At 37.4% G+C, this 27,602-nt stretch overlaps 2 protein-coding genes across 4 annotated transcripts; one reads left to right on the top strand and one right to left on the bottom strand.

Annotated features, from left to right (window-relative positions):
* Positions 1–1,363: 1,363 nt before the first annotated feature.
* On the top strand, positions 1,364–6,034 carry LOC140876096 (phosphomethylpyrimidine synthase, chloroplastic). 3 transcript variants are annotated; one of them, XR_012148668.1, is made up of 7 exons: positions 1,683–1,808; positions 2,429–2,738; positions 2,881–3,008; positions 3,249–4,075; positions 4,291–4,973; positions 5,160–5,278; positions 5,446–6,034. XR_012148668.1 is itself a non-coding variant. In XM_073279954.1 (6 exons), the coding sequence occupies exons 2-5, from the start codon at positions 2,431–2,433 to the stop codon at positions 4,969–4,971; spliced, it is 1,944 nt and encodes a 647-aa protein (XP_073136055.1). In that variant the 5' UTR covers positions 1,364–1,612; positions 2,429–2,430; the 3' UTR covers positions 4,972–4,973; positions 5,160–5,416. The 3 variants fall into 3 exon arrangements, 2 of the variants coding, with proteins under 2 accessions (XP_073136055.1, XP_073136053.1); XM_073279954.1 differs by lacking the exons at positions 1,683–1,808; positions 5,446–6,034 and adding an exon at positions 1,364–1,612 and having other exon boundaries at positions 5,160–5,416; XM_073279952.1 differs by lacking the exon at positions 5,446–6,034 and having other exon boundaries at positions 5,160–5,416.
* LOC140876095 (pyruvate, phosphate dikinase, chloroplastic) lies at positions 5,975–13,194 on the bottom strand. The gene is made up of 21 exons (XM_073279951.1): positions 13,043–13,194; positions 12,425–12,717; positions 11,018–11,074; positions 10,444–10,677; positions 10,070–10,207; positions 9,828–9,990; positions 9,473–9,708; positions 9,273–9,401; positions 9,006–9,185; positions 8,792–8,929; positions 8,481–8,645; positions 8,244–8,405; positions 8,046–8,135; positions 7,791–7,929; positions 7,474–7,651; positions 7,192–7,321; positions 6,911–7,039; positions 6,682–6,819; positions 6,381–6,458; positions 6,205–6,296; positions 5,975–6,107 (listed from the first exon to the last, which is right to left on the bottom strand). Exons 2-21 carry the CDS (start codon positions 12,662–12,664, stop codon positions 6,065–6,067), a joined length of 2,859 nt encoding a protein of 952 aa, XP_073136052.1. The 5' UTR covers positions 12,665–12,717; positions 13,043–13,194; the 3' UTR covers positions 5,975–6,064.
* Between the last annotated feature and the right edge of the window lie 14,408 nt (positions 13,195–27,602).

Here is a 27,602-nt window from a genome sequence, read left to right as displayed (position 1 = left end):
TTTTATTGTAAGTTTCCTTGTTCTTTTTAAATTTTGTTTATATTTAAATTTTTAATATTTTTGTATTTAGCCTAAATGGCAGGCTAAAACTATTTTGTACTAAATCATGAGCTGACAATATAATTATTTATAACTTGGTTCTTATTTTGTTTATGGATTCATAAAACATAAATCAAGTTATTATGGGTTAAATCAGTAGGTTAAATCACATGTTCAAATTTTTGATTAAAAGTTATCTTTCAGCTCTTTAGCCATTTTAGCCGTGTAATGACGTTTAGGCGTTTTCGAGCGATTTTTTTGAGAACTGATAATCAAATTATTTGGTAATATCCTATGTATGATTTTGTAATATCCTACATTGATTTGTAATATCCTATGATAATGCGATCTCTATGTTTTTCTGGTTCCAGAATGGTTTCAAACATATATACAACATATAAAAAATATTAGAATTTTCTAAATTCTATGCAAAAAAAATAATAATAAGAAAAATTTTACCGAATCCGATTACTTTATTCCAGATCAAATGTGGGTCCAATTCAAACTTGAAAACTTTCAAACTTTAACTTGTTATTTTTCGAGTGGGCTCGAGTCCGTGGATTGGATTCAAATTTGACACCCCGGGCTTAATGTTAAAATAATAATAATAATAATAATAATAACAATAATAATGTAATCCCACTTAAAAAAAAATTAATAATGTAATTCCAACTTAGATGAAATCGTGGTGGATGAGATCCTAGCATATGAGTAATATCCAAATCATGCATCCAACGGTTCGTATTTTTACACATAGACGTAATTAATTATATATTGTTGACGTTTCAAATAATGAGACATTAGATCTATCATTGGTAAGTTGAAATCTAACCGAAATCGTGTAGAAAACATACGTGAATGATACAATTTAAGAATTAGTACGTGGCAAAATTACAAATGCGTATGAATGATCCTTTATAAGATATATAAAAATATAAATAACATATCTTCTACTTTCAATGATATAATATAGTGAAAATTGTAATTTTGGTTCGATAACGTTGTCATTTTGATTTTTTTATATTTTTATACTTTAATTTTAATTTTATATATTTTGATTTTTGACGATTTTTTTTTTCGAAAATCCTAACATAGGGTTATAAATATCACTTCAACATCAGCATCATATTGACGTGTACTACTAAAATGGTAAAAAACAAAAACAAAAAAGAGATTGAAAGTGACAGACTCATGGGACAAAAATAATTTTTCATATAATAATGTAATATAATATCCTCCAATTCAAATTAAGTTGCTAGATGCTTTTGCATTAAAGACTATTCAACAAACTCCTTTAACACATATCAACAAAATGATGATTTTATGGTGAGGTGTAGAGACGATATTTTTTCCGGAATTCGTCTTTTGCAAAGGATATTTGTGACTTAAAGAAATATAAATCCCCCTTAAAGATCCAATTATTTATTATTTGTTACACGAAATCTGAATCAGTCCGCTTTTTTGTGGCTTTTTCTCGGATATATAAACGCGGGGTGTAGATTGAATCTGCTCTCACTCCATTTTGCTTCACACATAGCGAGGCGTCCCTCTCAGTGACAAATCATCGGCTAAGGTGCGTGTTGTTTTTCCCTTTTTCTTTTTTTTTTTCGCCTTTTCCTGTGTTTGACGATCCGGGTTAAAAATCATGGTTTAAAAAGTTTGTAGATTTCAGCTAAATTCTTCTGCATGCTGCTTGGTTGACCGCCATTTCTGTATTTCTAGGTTACTGAGTGTGCAGCGTAGGATTATTGAATGCATGGATTGCGGTGGTGATTTTTTTTTTTTTTTTATGAAGATAATGTTTAATTTATTTGATTAACTTTTCGGTTGTTTTTGGATGTGTGATATTTGATGGGTTTGAAAATCTAGTTATTCTTTACCTTGATTTCCCGTGCGAGTTCTTGGATGATAGTGGATTGATCAATACTTACCTGTCACATTCTCAAGGATCCCTTATCACTGAGCTCAAGTTTTGCATGAAAGATTGAAAAGGAAGAAGCTTTAGATACGTGAACCATTTTTACCTTGAAAGTAACGGTTATGATTTGGCATGGTAAAAGGGGTTTATTCTGGAACTTGTCAGAATGGATTTGAGATTTTATTGGATTATTATTTCATTTTTATTCTTGTAGAATGCATCCTTAAGACACTTGTTGCTACAGTTGCAATTTTTGATCTTGTTTGAGAATGGTATGATAGTTTTCATGGATAGAACAGAGTTTATCACTAATCTTTGCGTTAACTGTATTTTCAATTTGGCATCAGTTTGGTTTGCTCTTCTGCTGATACTTTATCTTATCCTAATTGTCAATTATATATCCTCAGTACATCGGTTTAACAGTTTAATAAAAGGGAATCTTGTTTGATTGTTTTTTGATTGCATAACCAGAGATGGCGTCGATGCAAACTAGTCTGGCATCAGTCGTATGCAACAACAGAAATCATTCGACTTCCCTGAAATTTCTGAACAGCTCCTTCTTCCGTGGGATTGATGTGAATGGACAGGTTACTAGTTTACATAGAAAGGATATCGACTCCTCTTCTTTTGCAGGCCCCAAAGCTACATTAACCTTTGATCCCCCAGCAACCAATAAAGAAAAGGTTAAGCAACGGAAGCACACGGAAGATCCTAGTGCTCCTGACTTTCTTCCACTTCCATCCTTTGAAGAATGCTTTCCTAAAAGCTCGAAAGAACATGTGTGAGTATTTCTATAAAATAGATGACTTCCATTGTAGCTCGTGAGGTTGAAACTGTAAATGATAATTTCCAGTTTAATTAAAGTTAGCGAATCTTTTCTTTTATGTTGAAACATGTCTAAGGTAGTGATGCTTCTTTTTCAGGGAAGTCGTGCACGAACTATCTGGTCATTTGCTTAGAGTTCCATTCCGACGGATCCATCTATCTGGTGAAAACCCACCTTTTGACACCTATGACACCAGTGGTCCGCAGAACATCAATCCACGTCTTGGTAAGCATTTGTCTTATCATTCTCAATTTTTTTCCAATTTGTTCAGACTCGTCCTTCTCCTTACTTTACTGTCGTGATTGCATAGGTGTTTGAGATTACTCGGGTGTATGACAAACTCATGCATGCTGCATATATTATTGAATTTTCAAACTTCATAAAAAGTTTTTGTGAATATCTTGGTCATATCTAGGTTTTTCGGTTCAGATGCTAAAAAATATAAGGAAATGGTATGTTGAACAGGACTCCCAAAATTGAGGAAGGAGTGGATTGACAGAAGAGAGAAATTGGGAGGACCAAGGTTTACTCAGATGTACTATGCCAAGCAAGGTATCATTACTGAAGAGATGGCATACTGTGCTGCTCGTGAAAAGCTCGACCCAGAATATCTGAGATCAGAAGTTGCTCGTGGCCGTGCAATCATTCCCTCAAACAAGAAGCACTTAGAGTTGGAGCCGATGATAGTTGGGCGCAACTTCTTGGTGAAAGTAAATGCTAATATTGGAAACTCTGCTGTTGTAAGTTCCATTGAGGAAGAGGTTCACAAGCTTCAATGGGCAACAATGTGGGGTGCTGATACCATTATGGATCTTTCAACTGGACGTCACATCCATGAAACTCGTGAATGGATCTTACGCAACTCTGCTGTACCGGTTGGAACTGTTCCCATCTATCAAGCTCTGGAAAAGGTCAACGGGATCGCTGAGAATCTTAGCTGGGAAATTTTCAGGGACACACTAATTGAACAAGCCGAACAAGGTGTTGATTACTTTACGATTCATGCTGGAGTTCTGCTCCGGTACATCCCTCTAACAGCTAAGAGGATGACCGGAATCGTTTCTCGTGGAGGGTCCATTCATGCAAAATGGTGCCTAACATATCACAGAGAGAACTTTGCGTATGAGCATTGGGATGAGATTCTAGACATTTGTAATCAGTATGACATATCATTGTCAATCGGTGATGGATTGAGGCCTGGATCAATTTATGATGCTAATGATACTGCTCAGTTTGCAGAACTCTTAACTCAGGGCGAATTGACCCGAAGAGCTTGGGAAAAGGATGTACAGGTAACAAAAAGAAATTTTATTACCTGTACTTAGTTTGGCAATATGAAAGATCACTTGACAATTTAGTAGTCCCCAAGTTATGATTTTATTTTATCGTCGAACTTTATTTTATCTGGGTCTTATAATCGTAATTTGATTGATCAAACGAATCATATTCATAAAGTACTCGTTTAAGATGTTTTTTCTTCATCCAAGATGACACATCATGTATACAGGTCATGAATGAAGGCCCTGGACATATTCCAATGCACAAGATTCCTGAGAATATGCAAAAGCAGCTGGAATGGTGTAATGAAGCACCATTCTACACTCTTGGACCTCTGACCACCGATATTGCTCCTGGATATGATCACATAACCTCAGCCATTGGTGCAGCCAATATTGGAGCTCTTGGCACTGCACTTCTCTGTTATGTAACTCCTAAAGAGCATCTTGGTTTACCTAATCGAGATGATGTGAAGACCGGGGTTATAGCGTATAAAATAGCCGCACATGCAGCTGATTTAGCTAAAGGACACCCCCATGCTCAAGCTTGGGATGACGCACTTAGCAAGGCAAGATTTGAGTTCCGATGGATGGATCAATTTGCTTTGTCACTGGACCCAATGACTGCCATGTCATTTCATGATGAAACCCTCCCATCCGATGGCGCCAAAGTGGCCCATTTCTGCTCTATGTGTGGACCTAAGTTTTGTTCTATGAAAATAACTGAGGATGTTAGAAAGTTTGCTGAGGAGCATGGTTATGGGACAGCAGAGGAAGCAATTCAGCAAGGCATGGATGCTATGAGTGCAGAATTCTTGGCTGCAAAAAAAACTATCAGTGGGGAACAACATGGTGAATCTGGAGGAGAAATCTACTTGCCAGAAGATTACATCAAGTCTAAAACTACCTAAAGGTGAAGTTTCTCTTAAGCCAACTGGGGAATTATATGAAGTTTTGCTAAACACAATGGGAAATACAGCCCCAATGCTACAGCATTTATAATGATAAAAAGCAAGAAACAATTAGAATTTGCTCTTTATCTCCATGAATCTATATCTAACACCTCTCACTCATTTCTTGATTGGTTCATTAATTGCAGGATTTTCTTCCAAAAGCATAACACACCATGTTGTGGCCTATGATCCCCTGACAATGATCCATGGTGGTTACTTATGAACACCAGTTAGAGTCGTCGTCTTCAAGCACAGATGGTAATTGGTAAGTAGATGAAATGGCTGCTAGTTTGTTGAACAGCTTAAGAGAAACATCTTTTGTTGATATTGTCTTTGATTAGTACCAGTAGTCCGCAATAAAGACCCTTTCTTCCTGTGCTTTAATGTTTGATCCATTCTATAATCTCGATTATTGATGAAAAAATGCACCAGGGGTGTCTGAATCTGCTAAGCACTGGCCATTTGGCCAGGAAACTGGCAGTTCAGGCTGAGAAAGTCCCTTTGAACCTGAACAGGATAATGCCTGCGTAGGGAGTGTGCATATTTTTTCTTGTTCTTACACAGGCCTGGAGGTTCATCCTTTGGTTCAGGACATCGACTCGATTCTTTTGCAGCTACTGATTTATACCAGGAAATATTTGCCACATTTCTGGCAAGTTCCATATTTCCTGATCAGGGCTCAATCTCTCTGATATGTTGATTAATCTACTATTCTATGAATAGAAGTTACTGAACCAAGCAAGTCTTCATGATAAACTGTGGGAAAATATTGACAAGTGGTAAAAAAATTTAATAAGCTTAAAGTTTAAACGCACAACATTTAAATTTTGAATGCATTGCAAAACTCACCTTGTCAGTTCCTTGATTCTTTATTGTAGAAATGTTACATTTACATGAATTTTTGTCCTCTTGTAAATATTGAGGATCTTAGTACTTACGTGTGTACAAGAAAAAACAAAAACTTCCAAGATTTGTACATTTTATTTATGTTTATATTTATATATACAACTCCTTACGAGCACATATCAACATATCCCTCTTGAAACTGACTTCACACTGCAACTTGCGCTGCAGCAAGCCTTGCAATAGGCACTCTGAAAAAATAGCAAAAATTACACAAGAAATCAACGGTTTAAAACAAGAAATCATTTCATCTCGAGATGCAAGTAGAGGTAGGTAGTTGGATGATACCTGAAAGGAGAGCATGAAACATAATCAAGTCCCGCTTCTGCGAAAAACGCAACAGAAGAAGGCTCCCCACCATGCTCTCCGCATATTCCCACCTGTCATTTTAACGTGTCATTTGATTTGACTCTAAAACTTGTATAATGGCATTTACTATTCAAATTGATTCGAGAAGAGCTCACTTTTAGGCTCGGTCGAGCTGCACGCCCACGTTCCGTTGCTATCTTGATCAGCTGGCCAACGCCTTTCTGATCAAGTACCTATTGCCAAGAAGTAACTCATCAAATTTTGACATGATACAAGCTCCAAGTATATTTCAAAGTTCAGTTATGCCTCAATTTTTAATTTTTGTCACCAAAAAAGATAAGTTCAGTTATGCCTCAATTTTTAATTTTTGTCACCAAAAAAGATAAGTTCAGTTATGCCTCAATTTTTAATTTTTGTCACCAAAAAAGATTGACAGAGCCACGGAAAGTGACAAACCTCAAACGGGTCGTTTTGCAGAATACCCTTTGACAAGTAAATAGGAAGAAACTTGCCCACATCGTCTCTGCTGTACCCAAATGTCATCTGTGTAAGGTCATTTGTCCCAAAGGAGAAGAACTCTGCTTCTTTTGCAATCTTCACACATAAATCAAGAAACACAAAACTTCATACTTTGATCCTTCAAATGTTCAGATCATTCCATTACCACAAAATGCAAGTTTTGTACCTCATCCGCAACCAAAGCAGCTCGCGGAATTTCTATCATCGTGCCAACTTTATAGCTCACTGAGGCACCCATCTCCGAAAAAACTTTACTCGCAACTCCACGAACCAAACTCACTTGATGACTCAATTCCTGCAAAGCATAAATAACTAGATTTTAGACGCGGTCACCTTCTCATATTGGATACACCCGAGATCGAGGGCATATTCGTTTCACAGCGAATTTTTTTACGTATAGTTCCCAAGGTTCAAGAATGTGATGAAAACAGTGTTTGTGTAACATGCCTGAGGTGTTCCAATCAGAGGAACCATTATTTCCGGAAGGACTGTAACACCTTGGTTGGTCATGGAGATAGCAGCCTGGAATATTGCTCGAACCTGCATTTCGGACAGCTCGGGGTACGATATTCCTAGCCTGAAAATTTTAATTCATTCCATACATAAACATAGAGATGAAAGATAGTACGATACTCCTATATGTACACATTTCGATCCCACGTTGCCTTCGAAGTTATAACTGTGTATGTAACTGAATGTATACATGTAGCATAACTCAAGCTACAATACCTGCATCCCCGAAATCCAAGCATAGGATTTACTTCTGATAGTTTTTCTATCCTTGTATAAACTTCGTCTTCGCTCATACCCGTGTCGACAGTTAGTTCCCCGACAATCTGTTCAATGTCGCCTTCTGGTAAAAATTCATGCAGTGGAGGGTCTAAAAGTCTGATTGTCACAGGCAGACCTGAGAAATGTTGAAAAAAAAGAGCCAGCTTTTTATTTAATAGTTTGTACAATTTATCCAAATGTTAACTATATTACACATATGCATAAAGTAGCATCATGAGATCTGAACTATTGGTTCTGATAAAAAAAAGATTTACCATCCATAGCTCGAAAAATTCCTTCGAAATCAGCTCGTTGATAAGGTAACAGCAAGTCTAAGGCTTGCTTCCTCTGTTCAAGTGTTACTGCCATTATCATCTTTCTCACTGCCTTGATCCTCTCGTCTGAAGCAAAGAACTGACACAAATAGAGCGCGAACGATATCATACACCACGCTATTTATGATTAGATGGATAACATAGAACATTTAAGAAACAATAGATGCACAAGTTCTGAAGCAGAGGAATGCTCACCATGTGTTCTGTCCTGCACAATCCAATCCCTTGTGCTCCATTACTCCGAGCTGTTAGAGCATCTTCAGGCGTATCAGCATTCGCCATAACCTGATATTTAAACCATCATCACCCACAGATTAGTAATAATACCAGCAAAACTTCATGATTTTGATACAGAAAACGGTGCTCGTTCTGTTTCAAGAATCTTTGAAGCACCTTGATTCGCCTGATCTCATCTGCCCATGACATGAAAATTTCCAGATCCCCAGTCAGAGCAGGAGGGGATAGTGGCTGCTTATCCAAGATTACTTCACCAGTTGACCCGTTAAGAGAGATCCATTCTCCTTCATGAATAACTTTGTCTCCAGCCATAAATACCTGCATTTTCTTATGATATTTACATACAAACTTTTTAAACTTTGTTGAGATCTTTTTCATAATTTAATACTCAACCTTCTCGGAGTCGTTAACACGTATATCAGAACAACCAGAAACGCAACATTTCCCCCATCCACGAGCAACAACTGCTGCATGAGACGTCATGCCACCTCTAGCAGTCAAAATCCCAGCAGCTGCATGCATACCTCCTACATCCTCTGGACTTGTTTCAGTTCTCACCTTAAACCAAGTAAGATCAAGAACATTTAACTTTTACGATTAAAACAAGATTAAGGAAACAAGATTAAGGAATGCAATATTCTAGGAAAAATGATCGCGATGCATGGGATATCAAATGTTAAAGATGACTGGATGGACGATCGTACCAAGATGCAACTCTTCCCTTGAGCGTGCCATTCTTCAGCATCTTCGGCACTAAAAACGACCTGGCCAACTGCCGCACCGGGAGATGCAGGCAAACCTTTGGCTATCACAGAATTCTTGTAAGCAGACGGATCCTCAAACTAAACGAAAATAGCTGACGTTAACGAGAGCACGAAGTTCTACAAAAAAACGGGTGATATATACGCTCTCTTGTACCTGCGGATGAAGAAGTTGATCAAGATGCTGAGGTTCTACCATTTTTATTGCAGTACGAGAATCAACGAGCCCTTCATTAACCATGTCTACTGCAATCTTTACAGCACCTTTACCTGTGCGCTTACCGGATCTACATTGTAACATCCACAGCCTATTTTCTTGGACAGTGAATTCAATGTCCTGCAGTATACAGCAACATCCTTATCCGCACCAGATTTGAAACATGGTTAATTCGAAAAATTCGTACAATACACAACACATCAGTACCATCATATCCTTGTAATGTCCCTCTAGTATTTCACAATTTTCCACTAGCTCTTTATAAGCTTCAGGCATACAATTCTTCATGGTATCCAAGTCCTCTGGAGTTCTAATTCCAGCAACAACATCTTCTCCCTATAAAGCAAAAAAGCCATGAAAAGTGTATATTCTCAACATAAATAGAAATGACTATATGTGATTAAGACCTGCGCATTAATCAGAAACTCCCCATAGAGCTTGTTTTCCCCAGTACTCGGATTTCTTGTAAAGAGAACACCTGTTCCTGAAGTGTTTCCCATGTTTCCAAATACCATACATTGAATATTAACAGCAGTTCCTTTCAGACCTGTTATTTGGTTAATGCTTCGGTATTTTATCGCCCTTGGACTGTCCCATGAATTAAAAACTGCTTTTATAGCCAACTCCAGTTGCTTCTTTGGATCTGATACGAACAGAACGAAAAACACAGCTTAAGTTCTTGAAAAAGACTGGAACAAAAATAGTACAAGTTTTTATTCTTCTTGATAAACAAAAAGTTCTTGAAGAAAAGGGAAAGCATACCGGAAGGGAACTTTTCACCCTTAGCTTCAAGATAGACACTTTTATATTCTTCCACCAGCTCTTTCAAATCAGAGGCTGTTAGATCAGTATCAAGCTTTATGCCTTTTTCACTTTTCATCTTTTCTAGTTTTTCTTCGAACAATGAATGTGAAATGTCCATTACCTTAAAAAAAACAGTAACGTTTAGAAATATTGAACTCGCGCAAGAAATGTCTTCAAACAGGGAGAGAAAAAAAACTTACAACATTTCCGAACATATCAAGAAACCGTCTATATGAGTCATATGCAAACCGCTCTCCGCTTTTCGCCCCCAAACCAGCAACTACTTCATCATTGAGCCCGAGATTTAGAACCGTGTCCATCATGCCAGGCATAGAAATCTAATTTAACAAAACGGTCGGTGATTCATTAAAACCTATCAGTGGTCCTAAACATAATTTTGATCTTCTCTTGGATGTATTTAAGATAATCTTTCTATGTCAAGATTTATATGATTGAGTTTGGTGATTATAGTACATTAAACCAGAAGCATTTGAATACCAAACTTCATATTAAAATGACATTAAGCCAAAAACTTTAGTCCACACTAGAATGTTTGTGTAAGAACAAAACTCACCGCTGCACCAGATCTAACTGAAAGGAGGAGAGGCTTCAAGGGGTCACCGAGTGAAGCTTCCATATCCTCCTCCACAATTTTTAAACCTTCCAATATCTCATCCCACAATCCTTGCGGCAGCTTCTTGCCTATTTGCTGATATTCTTGACACGCCTCCGTAGAAATGGTGAATCCCGGCGGAACTGATAGACCAATGCTTGCCATTTCAGCAAGATTTGCACCTTTGCCTCCTAACTAGTACAGATTTGATTCGGGTTTATTTCCATAAATGAATAACATCCTAATATGCTGCATAATTTGGCCCTGGTACTTATCTAACATGCACAATTTCCATCTAAGAACATGATGGTACACTATATTAAGTGATAAACACAATATTTGGAATTTTTCTCTAAAGCAAAATGATATGGAATCCTTTCTTAATCTTTTTATGCTACTTTTGTTATCTAGCCAGATATTTCTAAGTTTTAAATGTCCCATCAGTTTTGCAGCACAGCATATACAAAAAGGAAGGGTCTTAAGCATAATAACAACAGGAAAAAATAAACTCTTATTCCAAGATTTATCGACTTACCAAGGATTTCATGCCCTTGTTCCCCTCACTCCTTCCCTTGCCAAATGTGTAAACTCTCTTTGCAAACAAAACAACAAAATTTTTGTCAACAAATACACGTGGAGCAGACGAAAATCGAAGGCAAATATCAGAAATAAAATCAAACATTAGCCAAAATCCCGGCAAAATTTTACATTACGAGCATAACATAATGAATTCACAGTTAACACATACTTTTCATTTTTGCAGTTACAATACATAAATGGCTTACTCTGGATCTTTAATAACAAAAGAAAAAGAAGAATAACATCAGTTTACAAATTAACTACCTTCATGCTGTCACTTATCAACTATGGAGAAAAACCAATAAATCCTGTAAATGCAAATTTAAAATAGGATAACAGAGAGGCTCAGCGTTTATAGTGTCAAGTGGGAAATGGTAAAGAGTCAAAGAAAAATATTTAATACCATAGATACACGTGTTATTTCTACTGCCAGATGGATAGTTCTAGCCACTACAGGACAACTGCTGTACAAACACATGAAGTATGTCGGTTTTAAGGTTTCAGAGCAGTAAAAAAAAAAATTATAATCAAATGCATCTAAATCTAAATCAACTCTGGATGAAAGTGAAATCAGTTGTGTTTTATCCAGAAAAATACGTATTTTCATGAATACTTTAGTTTGTCGCAGCTTTTGACATACAACAAACGAGTTTATTGCATCAAACCCATTTGAAATATTGAAAATGCACACTTTTTTCTTGTAAAATTTTAATAAGCATCTCAGTCTTAACTTTTTGTATATAGTTGCACGTTTAACTCCTGTCACGACGATTTTGTTAAACATGCGTTGTTTTTGCGCTAAAATAACCATTTTTTTATAATATTAGGATTATGATACAAAAATGAAGTTTTATTATTGTAATAATATTCATATCTACTCATATACATCATCCACATCAAAATAAATAATTTTTATTCACAAATACGCGTGATGTATTTGAGTAAATATGAAAAATACTACAATAAAAGGATATTTTAATACCATAGACCTAATATTATAAAAAAAATTGTTGATTAGACGATGTAACAGCACGTGCTCAATAACTCATTGAAGCTAGGGTTAAACATGCAACTATTACCAAAAGGTTAAGGTCTAGGTGCCTATTAAAATTTCATTTGAGAAAATTGTGTATTTTCAATATTTCACGGTGGCTTTTGTGCAATAAACTCAATAACAAACTAATAATTTACTGTTTGCTTTTTTCACACAGAAGTATTGCTAATTTTCATGTTATCACAGGGATTAATTATTTGGCTATTCCCTCCAACTGTCATATGAAATTTTAGTACTAAAAAATACGCAAAATTTAAGATACATTAGTTATTTGATTCTGATCCCTTAAAACTCTTGTAAAAATCAAACCTTTGTGGTGGCTGGAGTGGGGTCTGATACAGGACTAAGTACGGCTTGTGCCCTTTTCCTCGGCTCTGGTTTTGCTAGCTTGATTCTTGAACCATGGCACCAGGTGGCTCGATCCGGGCTCGACCTCCGGCTGACTCGAGCACGACATGGATGCACCCTGAGAAGATCAATTTGATCCGCATATTTCTCCTTCAGTGTTATTCTTGTATGCACATCATTCGCAGTGCACCTGATCAGCATTTTTTTTCCACACTGAACGACAAATCTTGAAATTTCTTGATCTTTATATCTCCCTGCAAAACACAAACAAGCAGTCAAATCAAATACTTCTCCATAGCATCAACAGGACTAAAACTTTATGTCAAGAAAGGAAAAAGGAGTAATCAACTGGATTAGCTACTAGCTACCGCTGCATGTAATCAATTTGAGATCTTTATATCGTTTCAAACATTCGAACAACCCAAAAAATGGAAAGAAACAAACTTAATCCCAAATGGGTTGTGAACAAAATAAGTTACCAAATCGCCTACATATTCAAGAAACGTCTTAACATTTTTTGTTCAATGAAAAAAGTTCAAGCTTGTGAAGAAAAATGATCTTTTTGTTGCAACAAATCACCTTATTCTGATGAAACTAACGAGTAGTAAGTAATCAAAAGACCATTAGTGTACAGAAGCTCAGTCAGAGGTCTTCCGAAGCCCCAAAAAATGGCGGTTGGTGCTTTGGCTAATCGAGTATATTTGTGTGGTTTATTATGAAGCTATAGTCACTTCTTGAAATGTGGTTTGACTCGGATATATTAGGCACATCCAAGAAATTAAGGAGCAAATTTTTTTTTTATTTTTCTATTTTATTTCTGTAATAGAGATAGATACATGGGGCAATTGTTTGAGATCCATTATTTGGGCATTGTCTGTTTTCCCACACCGTGGGACAAGCTTTGTGGCACGCATTACAAGGAGTCGGACAATGTTCAAGATTTCAATTTTGTGTGTGATGACAAAAAAGATGGTATTTTCACGGAGTAATACTTTTGTAAGACCGTCTCACAAATGAAATGGGTCAATCATATCCATATTTATAATAATTAGTAATATTTTTGGCATAAAATATAATATTTTTTAATAAATAACCCATATAAGAGACTCGTCTAAAAAAAAATACCCTTGAGACCGTCTCATATGAGTTTTTGCCATTTTCAAGGGAAAAAAAAACAGGGTGATATTGGTATTGAAAATTGTGTCAGTATTTGATTAAAAAAAAAGAAAAAAAAATTGTGTCAGTATTTAGTAATATTTAATCATAAAAACTTATCGGGTCAATTATGTGAGATATAACTTCGATTTTATTCGATTCATGAAAAAATATTATTTTATATGAAAAATATTATTTTTTTAACAAGCAAACAAATACAAATTCATGGGATGGATTCAAATAATGTGGATTAAAAAGGAGATAAAGCTCAAAAACTAACAAACATACTATGTGATTAGATTGTATCTTCATTTATTAAGTTTGATCAGACCATTATTTTTTAGTGATGTACATAAATTGATCGATAACATTATTATCAATAATGGTTTTATTTTTAAAACAGGTATATATTGTTTTTTTTCTCAAAAAAAAATTAAAAAAAGGTGCTGAAGTGGGGCCCTTTTATTGGTCAGAGAATATACCCTATGCCAGAAAATGATCGACACGTGGCTTAGTTTAAGACACAGAAGAAGAGAGGAGAGCAAGCCCAGCTCCTGCCTATCTTATCTACTCTCGTCGCAATTTTCCAATTTCTTTTTTACTATTTTTAGTGAAAAAATAGGTTTTTTTTTATATATAATTTTAAAAAAAATTTATTTTGCACAAATAATGCATGGTGGGAGGTTTTGAAGTAATACTGCTAAACGCCCCTGCCAAAAAACGAACGCTGCCAAATCAGTGTCCCTTTTGTTATTTTGCATCACGGGCATTTTGACCCGCGATGCAAAATTATTGTGATTGTGATAATAAATAGGCATTCTGTGTGTTGCTTTCATTATTATGCACCGAAAGCTTCTGAAGAGCCGAAACTTTCCTTCCCTTTCCTTCCCTTTTCTTAAATGCTTTCTTTTTTTTACTTTATAGAAGAAGCACCGAAGCAGTTTTTTTTTTTTGAGCAAGCACCGAAGCTTTTTTAAATCTTCTCCACATTGTTTCTTGAATTAGGTACGTTTGTAATGTTATCGTTTTAATTCTTTTTATATTTTGCATGAAAAATAATTTCTCTAAAAAATGTGTTATTATTCATATGAATTTTTGTTCATATTGTTTTTGCAGGTAAATTTGATATTAAACGTGAAATAACATAGAGGTACGTATTAATATTATTATAACAAATATTAAGTTTTGTGAATATTTTAAATAATAATATTATTATTCATGTTTTTTTAAGTTAAATGTTGACTATAGTTTTGTAGTGACCCTGCATGGTATCACCTACTAACTGGCAACTAATAGCATGCATTAAACTTAATACAGCAAAATAACTTAACAGAGTAAAACATGCGGAAACAAAACCATAATTTGCATATCAGCTTAGTAACATAATCCAGGCTTAAATTTGTAGTGATACAATCAAATCAAAAACTTAAACAGTAAACATTATACAGCTATATCGAATCCTGCTGTATAATAAAATCCTCAAGGCTCCTGCTCCCTAGTCCTGCCTTGAACTACCAGCTCCGTCCATCCTGCGACCTGCCCCATGAAATAGGGTGTCCAAGATAACAACTAGGACGTGAGCACTAACACTCAGTACATAGACATGAGTAAACATATGTATATAATGCATGCAACATGATGACTGGTACAGGGTCATCTGAAAAATCATGCTCAGAACCGGCGCCACATGAGTGCTGCCACCGCACGGATCAACCTCTGGGTGCAACCACACTTGTCTAATACACCAGAGTAGACAGACATAAATGCCCCCGCCGTCGCGGTACTCTCGGTGATAGACTATCGAGTATAGAGCTGAGCGGCTCTATAGTCAGGTATAACAAGGTATAGGCTCAACGTGTATATGCATATGACATATAAATATGGAAAGCGGTAAATCATATATCATGTCATATAATAATGCCAAATAAATGCAACATATAGACATGTATACTCGCTGGCAATCTCAGTCAATGTGTACGTACCTCTAGGCTAGTTCAAGTAAAATAGGATCCTAGGTTCCAAGCCTATATTCAAAAGTTCACTGTATCACTACATAAATTCTATAAGCCTTAACTAAGCTAATAAGTACTTCCAAAACTTAAACAGATTTCCGGACCATACCTTCGTTCGTAGTTAGCCCTTTGGAGTCGCTAGTCCCGGATGACTATAACCACACCTTGGTTATTCCAGAACCTCTATTATAACCGATAGGGCCCTCAAATATATAACTCACACTATATAACTGAAGAAGGAAACTCGGGAATTCGTAATTGAAAATGAATCTGCGAAGCCCTATTTATAGGCAAAATTCCCGGCCAGGATCGGAACTTTCGATTTCAGGATCGGAGCTTCCGATCCAGCTCATTGCATGCATGTGTGACACGTCGGGATAGGAACTTCCGATCGGGCGATCGGAGCTTCCGATCTGCTCTACGTTCAACACTTGTCAAAACTCGTGGCTGAGTCATCGAGCATTGCTGACAGCTGGAGATCGGAACTTCCGTTCCTGGATCGAAGCTTCCGATCTCGGTGCTTTCGCTGCGCTTCCGAGTGGCTGGGATCGGAGCTTCCGATCCGACCCAAACTTAAAAGTCCAAATTCTCTTCCGAAGTCCAATAACACTCCGAAATTACTAACCCTTAATCATGTTTAACATATTATTATCTTAAAATGGAATCTGGGTTACTACATTCTCCCCACCTTTAGATATTTCGTCCGCGAAATAACATCTAAAGACAAAATCAAGATAACAATATGAAACATCAAACCATGTTTTATTACAACAACTGTAATTACATCTTACATGGTAATCAAAAATACAAAGCAAACAACTCAGGATATTCTGCTCGCATACGACTCTCAGTTTCCCAAGTTGCTTCTTCAACGCCTCGGCGCTGCCATTGTACCATCACAAGTGGTATAGTCTTGTTCCGAAGAACTTTCTCCTTCCTGTCTAGGATACGGATTGGTCGTTCAACAAAAGACAGATCTGGCTCTAGCTGAATATCAGAAGACTGAATCACATTAGATTCATCAGCTATGTACTGTCGAAGCAACGACACATGAAAAACATTATGTATACTGGAAAGATGTGGCGGTAAAGCCAAACGATATGCAACATCTCCGATCTTTTCCAGTATCTGGAAAGGTCCAATAAAACGAGGAGACAACTTGCCTTTCACGCCGAATCTCATCACTTTTCTGAAAGGTGATACTCGGAGAAACACATATTCACCAGGCTCAAACTGAAGTGGCATGCGACGAATATTAGCATAACTGGCTTGTCTATCTTGAGCAACTTTGATCCTATGCTTGATCAAATCTACCTTGTCCACAATCTGCTGCACCAATTTAGGACCCTCGACTTGTCGTTCCCCGACTTCATCCCAGAATAACGGAGTACGACACCGTCGACCGTACAATGCCTCGAAAGGTGTCATATCAATACTACGATGATAACTGTTATTGTAGGCAAATTCGATCAAAGGTAACTGATCCTGCCAAGATAAGCCAAAATCCATGACAGAAGAACGTAGCATATCCTCCAGCGTACGAATCATCCGCTCTGATTGCCCGTCAGTCTCCGGATGATATGCAGTGCTCAAACTCAGAGTGGTACCCAACGCCTCCTGAAAAATACCCCAAAAACGTGAGGTAAATCGCGGGTCTCTATCACTAACTATGCTCACTGGAATCCCATGCAATCGCACTATCTCCTGAATGTATAAACGTGTCATGCGATCATAAGAATACTCCCGGTTATAAGGAATAAAGTGTGCGGATTTCGTCAAACGGTCAACAACGACCCAGATAGTATCACACTGACGTGAAGTCATAGGTAAGTGGGTAACAAAGTCCATAGTCACGTGCTCCCACTTCCATTCAGGAATCTCAAGATTCTGCAGTAATCCACCTGGTCGTCGGTGTTTAGTCTTGACCTGTTGACAAACCAAACATCTTGAAACAAATTGATACACACTTCTCTTCATCCCTTTCCACCAGAATCTAGTTCGCAAGTCCTTATACATTTTCATGCTTCCAGGATGAACAGATAATCGACTTCTGTGAGCTTGGGAAAGAATATCGTTCCTGAGCTCCGCAACATTAGGTACAACCACTCGATTAGATAAGCACAATAAACCATCTGCCTGAAAATGAAATCCAGATGTATTAACTCCATTGGCTAAATGTGCCAAACGCTGAGTCTTAACATCAGATATCTGAGCATCTCTGATCCGAGAATACAATGCTGGCTCAGACAAAATAGTATACAATCGAATCCCATTTCTCCCTTTCTTGTGCTTGAGCGTAAAACTCAATGAACATCACTCTTGAATCATATGAGATACTTCACTAGTCTGAAGTGCAGAAAGTCTCACCTGCCGACTCAAGGCATCAGCAGTAAGATTAACAGAACCTGGATGATATTTGATTTCACAATCATAATCCTTCAGAAGATCCATCCAGCGTCTCTGTCGCATATTCAACTCCGCCTGAGTGAATAAATACTTCAAACTCTTGTGATCCGTGAATATCTCAAATTTCTCGCCATAAAGATAATGCCTCCAGATCTTGAGTGCAAATACAATGGCGGCTAACTCGAGATCATGTACTGGATAATTACTCTCATGCGTCTTCAACTGTCGAGAAGCATAGGCAATAACATGTCCATGCTGTGTCAGAACACATCCTAACCCCTGACCAGAGGCATCAGTATAGACAACATAACCTCCTGATCCAGAAGGTAGAGCTAGCACAGGTTCAGTAGTAAGACGTCTACGCAGCTCGTGAAATGACTCCTCACATTCCGAGGACCATATGAAGGAAACATGTTTCCGAGTAAGCTGTGTCAAAGGCCTTGCCAACTGTGCAAAATTCTCGATGAACCGACGGTAATATCCAGCTAGACCCAAGAAACTACGAATCTCAGCAACCGTCGTTGGACGAGACTAGTTCAGCACTGCCTCTATCTTACTAGGATCAACAGATATCCCTTCATTAGATATCACATGACCGAGAAACACTACCCGATCAAGCCAGAATTCACACTTGCTCAATTTCGCATACAGCTGCTTATCTCGTAACGTCTGTAAAACAATCCTTAGATGTTGTGCATGCTCATCCTTGTCATGAGAGTAGACAAGAATATCATCAATGAAGACGATGACAAATCTATCCAGATACTCTCGAAATATCTGATTCATCAGATTCATAAAGACTGCCGGTGCATTCGTCAAACCGAATGGCATCACCAGAAATTCATAATGCCCGTATCTGGTCCTGAAAGCAGTCGTAGATATATCTGAGTCTCGTACCCGCATCTGATGATAACCAGATCTCAGATCTATCTTCGAGTAAATAGAAGTACCCTGTAATTGATCGAACAGATCATCAATCCGCGGCAAAGGATACTTATTCTTGATGGTGACACGATTCAACTGCCTGTAATCAATACATAATCGCATCGATCCATCCTTCTTTTTAACAAATAAAACAGGTGCTCCCCACGGAGAAACACTCGGACGAATATATCCCTTATCAAGCAGATCCTGTAACTGCTGTTTCAATTCCCTCATCTCTGACGGTTCCAGACGATAAGGTGCTCGGGATATAGGCGTAGTTCCTGGTACTAAATCAATACCAAATTCAACCTCTCGCACCGGAGAAAAACCAGGAATCTCATCAGGGAATACATCAGGAAACTCGCTGACAACCGGTAACTGATCAATACCCGTACTACTCGTGGACATATCAACTGCATAGATGAGGCAGCCCTCCCCACCTAACTCCAAGACATGACATGCCTTCAGAGCCGAAACAAGTGGCATCGGAGGTCGCGCACCCTCACCATAAAAATACCAACTATCACCCTCAACCGGATGAAACTGTACCAGATGCTGATATAAATCCCCAGTAGCGTGATACAAAGTCAGCATATCTATTCCCAAGATACAGTCAAAATCTGCCATCGCTAATATCATCAAATTAGCCGATAACACATTACCCTCAAACTCCAGAAGACAACCCATCACTAGACGCTTAGTTACTATCTCCTGCTCCAACGGAGTAGATACAACTAAATCCATATCTAATGATACATAAGGTAATCTATGTCTCTTAACAAAGCGACTAGAAATAAAGGAATGCGATGCTCCAGTATCAATTAATACAAGTGCAGGAATACCACATAACAAAAAGGTACCTGCCAACATGCGATCGCTTCCCTCAGTAGCCTGTTCTTGAGACAGAGCAAATACCTGCCCTTGAGTCTGGGGACGGTAACCAGAAGAACTCTGTGGTGCTGGCTGCTGTCGTGGAAAAGTAGAAGCCTGAGATCCAACCTGTGATCCCGATCCACTAGCAGAACCCATGCGTTGAGGACAATCTCTCCACAGATGTCCCTGCTGACCACAAATATAGCAAGCACTAGTAGCTCTCCGACATGAAGCTGCAGGATGCTTCCCTCCACAATGACTACAAAACTCCTCCTTCTTCTTCTTCTTCTTTCCAAAACGGAACATACCTCGTGAACCACGAGATCCAGATAAAGTAGTAGGAGTAGAAGAAGACGTAGGTCCAGATTGCACAACAGATTGAGCTCGAGGCTCAAAAGATCCACTAGGCTGTGCTGGCATCATCAACTGTGCCCGCCTGTTGCTAGTCTCTACAAGACGGCAACAGTTCACCAAAGTCTCAAAAGATACCGGGTCATCACAGAAGACAACCTGAGAGTAGATATCTTGGTTCAAACCTTGTAGAAAGATATCATACTTCGACGCATCACTCTCATTGATATGAGGACTAAAAAGGTAGCAGATCAAGAAATCGTTGCTGATATTGATCAATAGTCATTGATCCTTGCCTCAAAGTAAGCAACTTCATAGATCGTGCTTGGCGAACAGCTGGAGGAAAATACAATTTCTGGAACTCCCGACAAAAATCCCCCCAAGTCACTTGTCCTCTCTCAGTACGTGCCTGAGCAGCTTTGGCATCCCACCAAAAACGTGATCGATCCTCTAGAACAAATTTTAGAACTTCCAGTTTCTGATCCTCAGTACAATCGAAAGATCGAAAAGTACTCTCGAGTTTAGACATCCATCTTCTAGCTTGTTCAGGATTCTCGCCTCCCACCAAAGGTTTCGGTCCTACTTGCATGAATTTATTGATAGAGTAGCGACGTCTACCCTCATGATGACGATGTTGATCATCATGATGACGGTGATGACGATGAAGACCACCTCCCTGACCAACACTACCGTGACTCTCGTCAGCCATATCCTAAAAAGAATTGCACATTAAAATCCCAAATGCGCAAGAATTACTCAAGACTAGACTAGATCCCAAGTACTAATCCCAAAATAACCTGGCTCTGATACCAAAAATGTAGTGACCCTGCATGGTATCACCTACTAACTGGCAACTAATAGCATGCATTAAACTTAATACAGCAAAATAACTTAACAGAGTAAAACATGCGGAAACAAAACCATAATTTGCATATCAGCTTAGTAACATAATTCAGGCTTAAATCTGTAGTGATACAACCAAATCGAAAACTTAAACAGTAAACATTATACAGCTATATCGAATCCTGCTGTATAATAAAATCCTCAAGGCTCCTACTCCCTAGTCCTGCCTTGAACTATCAGCTCCGTCCATCATGCGACCTGCCCCATGGAATAGGGTGTCCAAGATAACAACTAGGACGTGAGCACTAACGCTCAGTACATAGACATGAGTAAACATATGTATATAATGCATGCAACATGATGACTGGTACAGGGTCATCTGAAAAATCATGCTCAGAACCGGCGCCACATGAGTGCTGCCACCGCACGGATCAACCTCTGGGTGCAACCACACTCGTCTAATACACCAGAGTAGACAGACATAAATGCCCCCGCCGTCGCGGTACTCTCGGTGATAGACTATCGAGTATAGAGCTGAGCGGCTCTATAGTCAGGTATAATAAGGTGTAGGCTCAACGTTTATATACACATGACATATGAATATGGAAAGCGGTAAATCATATATCATGTCATATAATAATGCCAAATAAATGCAACATATAGACATGTATACTCGCTGGCAATCTCAGTCAATGTGTACGTACCTCTAGGCTAGTTCAAGTAAAATAGGATCCTAGGTTCCAAGCCTATATTCAAAAGTTCACTGTATCACTACATAAATTCTATAAGCCTTAACTAAGCTAATAAGTACTTCCAAAACTTAAACAGATTCCCGGACCATACCTTCGTCCGTAGTTAGCCCTTTGGAGTTGCTAGTCCCGGATGACTATAACCACACCTTGGTTATTCCAGAACCTCTATTATAACCGATAGGGCCCTCAAGTATATAACTCACACTATATAACTGAAGAAGGAAACTCGGGAATTTGTAATTGAAAATGAATCTGCGAAGCCCTATTTATAGGCAAAATTCTCGGCCAGGATCGGAACTTCCGATTTCAGGATCGGAGCTTCCGATCCAGCTCATTGCATGCATGTGTGGCACGTCGGGATCGGAACTTCCGATCGGGCGATCGGAGCTTCCGATCTGCTTTACGTTCAACACTTGTCAAAACTCGTGGCTGATTCATCGAGCATTGCTGGCAGCTGGAGATCGGAACTTCCGTTCCTGGATCGAAGCTTCCGATCTCGGTGCTTCCGCTGCGCTTCCGAGTGGCTGGGATCGGAGCTTCCGATCCGACCCAAACTTAAAAGCCCAAATTCTCTTCCGAAGTCCAATAACACTCCGAAATTACTAACCCTTAATCATGTTTAACATATTATTATCTTAAAATAGAATCTGGGCTACTACAAGTTTGTTGGTTATGTTAATATATTATATTTTTATATTATATAATATTTTGGTTAATCCTTTACGCTTTATAATTGTACTCTTTATTTGATTGCTCTTGTTTTTAGTAAGTTCGTCGTATTAATTCTTAAATTAAGTTACCTAAAATATTAACCATTTATAATTATCGTTAAATTTGTGATATTACGTAAATAAAAATTCAAGATAGATAGAGTAATAATATGTTTAACTTACATAATTATTGGTTTTTTAATCTTAATCAATATATTATTTTATTTATTTACGATTATTTGAAACAAGATATGTTACTTTTAGCTAATTCTAACGTTTGAAATATGTTATTTAATCTCTACTTTTTTTTCATTATACTTTTACATATATATATATATATATTTAATTAATTAATCATAATATGTTATAATGATATATTGCTAATAAATTGAAAATTTGAAATAATATATCATCGATCAAAATTATAGTTGAAATATTTTTAAAATAATATTTCTTTAAAATAAATAACAATATATATATGTATATATATATATATAATATAATATAATTTTTTTATTTATTATTTATTTACATAAAATTCATAGAGTTAAAATAAAAAATTATCTTATAATTATAACGTTGATAATCACTTCATATTTTTATTAAATATTATAAAAAATAATATTCATACAACATTATTTTTAATCTCAAATTGTAATATAACTTGTATTTTTTAAGCTTTAAATTATTAAATTTTTGGTAAATATAAAATGTTTGATATCCCAATATTTAATATTTTGTGTTCATATTAAATGTGGTATAAAATATATATAATATTTAAAATATAAGGAAAGTTAGTTTAAGGAAAATTTGTTATTATTATTAACGTATTTATTTTATATAAAATATAGTATTACAAAGATGATTGAAATAATTTTTAGTAATATTTTGTTATTATTATTATTATTAATTTTGTTTTTATTGTTTTTATTTTTATTTGAAACAAATAAAATAATTAATTTAATTCATATTTAATATTTTATTTTATTTCCAAATAGCATGAAGATTATTATTCGATCGTGATATGTATTATTTTGAGTGTATTTATTATAAGTATAATTGATTGTTATAATTATTTAACTTATTGATTAGTGATCGTCATTATTTTTTTTTCAAAATGGCAACAGTACAAGATTCGAGCGTGTTGTATTTGCAGGCATCACATATATCATCAGTAGTTTCTTCGGAAAATATTGATGAAATTATTCGAGCCAAACGATCGGACAACTTGATTTGAAAATTATATACGGAGAATGGGTTACATAGCCGTGTTAAAGCATTTTTACATCATATGGGTTTTTTCGGTGTTTTGCAGTGTGGATTTCGTGTTTATGATAATCATTTGATCACTGCTCTGGTTGAACGATGGCGACGTGAAACACACACATTTCACTTTAGATGTGGTGATGCGACTATCACGTTGCAGGATATTTCAGTTATTTGGGGTTTACCAATTCATGGTGAGGTTGTATCTGGTATTGATGTGTCGCATAAAGTGGGAGAATGACAACACATATGTTTAAATTTATTGGGATATACGCCATTAGCGACGCATTTCAAAGGCGGTCACTTGTCGATGACCTCTTTATACGAACACTGCACCTCCACATACATTGATGATAATAGTTCCGAGGTTGATGTTGTGAAATATAGTCGGTGTGTAGCATTGATGATTATCGGAGGAATAATGCTACCAGATTATCAAGGAGGATCAGCTAGATTGATTTTTTTACAACTGCTCCGGAACATTGATCGAATAAAATCTTACAGTTGGGGAGGTGCAGTTTTAGCGTTCCTATATCGTGAGCTGTGCAATGCAACACGTATAGGAAAATCTAAAATAGTCGGACCTCTATATATTTTGTAGGTATAATTTATAATGATTAAATGAGATTAAATTAATATTTATTTAATTATATTTTATACTCATGACAGGTATGGGCATGGAGTAGGATTAAATGTGTTAATCCCGATCGAACTGGTTATCTCATTTTGTGGCCCCGAATCCTGCTGATGATATCATGCCATTTTCTCCATACGGTGCTCGGTAAAAAAATTATTGTCATAATATGAACTCCGATTAATTTACTCGATATTTAATCATTTTTTATTGTAGGTGGAACAATGTTTTCAGTTATACTCATGCACCGACACACTCTCTTCGAATTATAAGAGACTCATTTGATCGTATGAATCATGATGAGGTATACTATGAAAATATATAAACACTGCAACAATGAACTTGTTTATAGAAAATTTTAAGTAATTTTTTAATTTTTATTTTGTAGTTTAACTGGATAGTATACGACATAAACGATCCAGATGTCAGAATAATAATAGATTCATACGACAATAATATTTGGCGATGCGTTTGTCCTTTGATTTGCTTTGAAATTGTGGAGATGCATCGTCCGAATCGAGTGTTAAGGCAATTTGAAATGCGTCAAACTATTCCAAGACCTGCAGTTGACAACGATAACCTCCACAACATCAACAGAGGAGGTCATCGCAACACAGACTGGAGGGAATATCATGAAAATGAAATTAATATTTGGAACAGAAGGTTGCATTATGTTGTCCAAGGTCAATTGCATGGAAGAACTATGCAGACAGATGATGACTACTTTCGATGGTATGAGCGCATAACTGTTCGCACTATTTCTCCCACAGTCAGCGGGATTGGTTTTCGACCATATCCCCAGAATTTTTTTGCTCCTGGACCACATGATATTCCACAACATTTTGGTACGCCTCCTATTGATCCTTATCAGTCGCCTTTAGGATATGTTCCAAGGTCATATGATTGGCAAGACGATGCAGGGCCTTCTGGTGGTTTTGAAAATGCAGGACCATCTAGTGTTTTTGAAAACACGGGGCCATCTGGTGCATATGATGACGAGGATTATCGGACACCATTTCAGAGCCATATCCAAAGTATTACCGAATTGATTAGCGATCAGCGACCTGATTTTCCTAACACGTCGGCACCTCAAAGAAATGTTATTTCTCCAGTTATTTTTACAGGTTATTCAAATGAACAAAATCAGAGCAGTGAGGACAATGACGATGTGGTCCAAAATAATCCTCAAGGTTTTGTACCGCGTAGAGGTTCGCGTAGACGTAGGCCACGTGGTTGTGGAACAGAGGGTCATTTACGTAATTGTAATTGTAACCACCTATCGTGAGAACATGAGATTTCAAAAATTGTCCATTTACCACATGAACAATCACTAGTTGATAACCTCACCACTTGTATATGTTGGCCGCGACTTGGTCTGCCCCCGGTCGCAACTGAAGCAGTTTGAGTCCGTACATCATATTTGACAACACGATATTCGCTAGATTTTCTTGCCCATTCTTCATATCTGCGACATGCATAGTCCGACCACAACTGATTTTCCTGAACCATGCGTTGACCCTTTGCCACACGTTCAATGAAGTATTGTACATATCTTAAAAGAGTCAAGTGCACTATCACAGATATAGGGAGTCTACGAGCTCCCTTCAACACACTGTTCAAACATTCAGACATGTTTGTCATCATCACCCCATGACGCCAACCTCCATCATGAGCCATACTCCATTTCTCCTTTGAGATTCCAGGCAAGTACCTGTGTGCTAAAATATTTTTTATTCCTGATGGCCTCCATTGTTGCGTCGAACTTACAAACTTGATGTTGTTTGCCCGCCTCCCAACATAAATCTTTCAAATACACATCTTTGAATCTCGCATTAAATATTGAGCACTCATGTCTCAAACAAAAACGATGCACACCATGCGGAGGTTTAAAATAGTGGAGATCCTCAGCTGCTCAAACAATACCCTTATGCCTATCAGAAATTAGGCATATTCCACTTTCACCACAAACAACACACTGACCAACATTTTCCAAGAACCATTTCCAGGAATCCGACGTCTCTTCATCCACGATTGCAAATGCCAACGGCAACACCTGATTGTTCGCATCCAGAGTGACTGCGATCAGCATTTTGTGCTTATATTTTGTATACAAATGTGTGCCGTCAACGCTGATGATTTTCCGACAGTGGCGAAATCCATCTATAGAAGGCCTGAATGCCCAAAAAACATAGTTCAGTGTTTTTATTGATTCGTTGTTTGATCTAAGATGCTTCCACTCGACAACTGTTCCGAGATTATATTTGCACAGAGCACGCATATATTTCGGAATCAGTTGCACAGAACTCTCCCAAGTCCCATAAACAATTTCCACTGCATGTTTCAAACTTTGCCACGCTTTCGTATACGAGATTTGGTATCCGTATTTATCCTTCACGCTCTCCATGATATATTTAATTTCGTACGAAGGATCACAACGTACAATACCAAACAACGTCTGTGCGACCATATTGCTATTCAGGTTATGATGGTCTATGCCCACGTTGGTAGATATACACGTGTGAGGACCGCCATATCTAGTTATTTTTCAGTAACCGGTTTTCTCTTTGAAAGAAGCTCGAAGACCCCAACGACATCGGGCGGTAGAAGAATCATTTCTACACTGTACCTTTCACAGAATGCGTGTGCTATCGACTACACGATACTCACGCCTGGAAACTCTAACTGAATAATCTTTCACAGAAGCAATGAGATCATTCTTATCTTTAAATAACATGTTTACACCAACTTCTCCTCTTTTCGGATTGTAATAACTTGCTCGTCCCCCAACAGGTACACCGATGGAATCCGGAGTCTCTTCTCCAAAGTATTTATTGAAAAATGAGGGCATCTCAGAATCAGTGGAGATAAATGGTACAACTTGCCTCTGTAATGTTTGACGATGTGGTGGACGAGATGACGTCCCTTCATCGATATTTGCATGTGTGTTCACACGTTCATCATCATTCAAATCATCAGCGTCGTTGTCATCTTCTCCAGACTCCCCATATGAAATCTCTGGTTCAGTATCACTAGCACTTCTAGGAACATCTCCATCATCAATTCTAGGAACATCATCGTGTTGAGCAAAATTCTGGTTGTTTGAATACAAATTTGTTGCACCGACGTTTTGATCCCAACTTAGACCCGTATTTTTCCAGCATGGTGGAACATGTTCAAAAGGACCAGTGATATGTTGATCCCACGAACCACCCT

This window comes from Henckelia pumila, chromosome 1 (assembly GCF_033568475.1).
Source record: "Henckelia pumila isolate YLH828 chromosome 1, ASM3356847v2, whole genome shotgun sequence".
Lineage (NCBI taxonomy): Eukaryota > Viridiplantae > Streptophyta > Magnoliopsida > Lamiales > Gesneriaceae > Henckelia > Henckelia pumila.
The sequence above is the reverse complement of the archived record's forward strand: the minus strand, read 5'-3'. Positions and strand labels throughout refer to the sequence as shown.

What these genes read in the sequence shown, in the direction of transcription:
- LOC140876096 (XM_073279952.1), top strand. An exon ending in GAACATCAATCCACGTCTTG is followed by an intron (nt 3,009 to 3,248) that starts GTAAGCATTTGT and finishes TATGTTGAACAG; the next exon opens with GACTCCCAAAATTGAGGAAG. An exon ending in CTTGGGAAAAGGATGTACAG is followed by an intron (nt 4,076 to 4,290) that starts GTAACAAAAAGA and finishes TCATGTATACAG; the next exon opens with GTCATGAATGAAGGCCCTGG.
- LOC140876095 (XM_073279951.1), bottom strand. Translation starts at nt 12,664, where the DNA reads ATGCTGATCAGGTGCACTGCGAATGATGTGCATACAAGAATAACACTG. An exon ending in TGTGCAGGACAGAACACATG is followed by an intron (nt 7,930 to 8,045) that starts GTGAGCATTCCT and finishes TATTTGTGTCAG; the next exon opens with TTCTTTGCTTCAGACGAGAG. An exon ending in CTGCTTTGGTTGCGGATGAG is followed by an intron (nt 6,820 to 6,910) that starts GTACAAAACTTG and finishes TTATGTGTGAAG; the next exon opens with ATTGCAAAAGAAGCAGAGTT.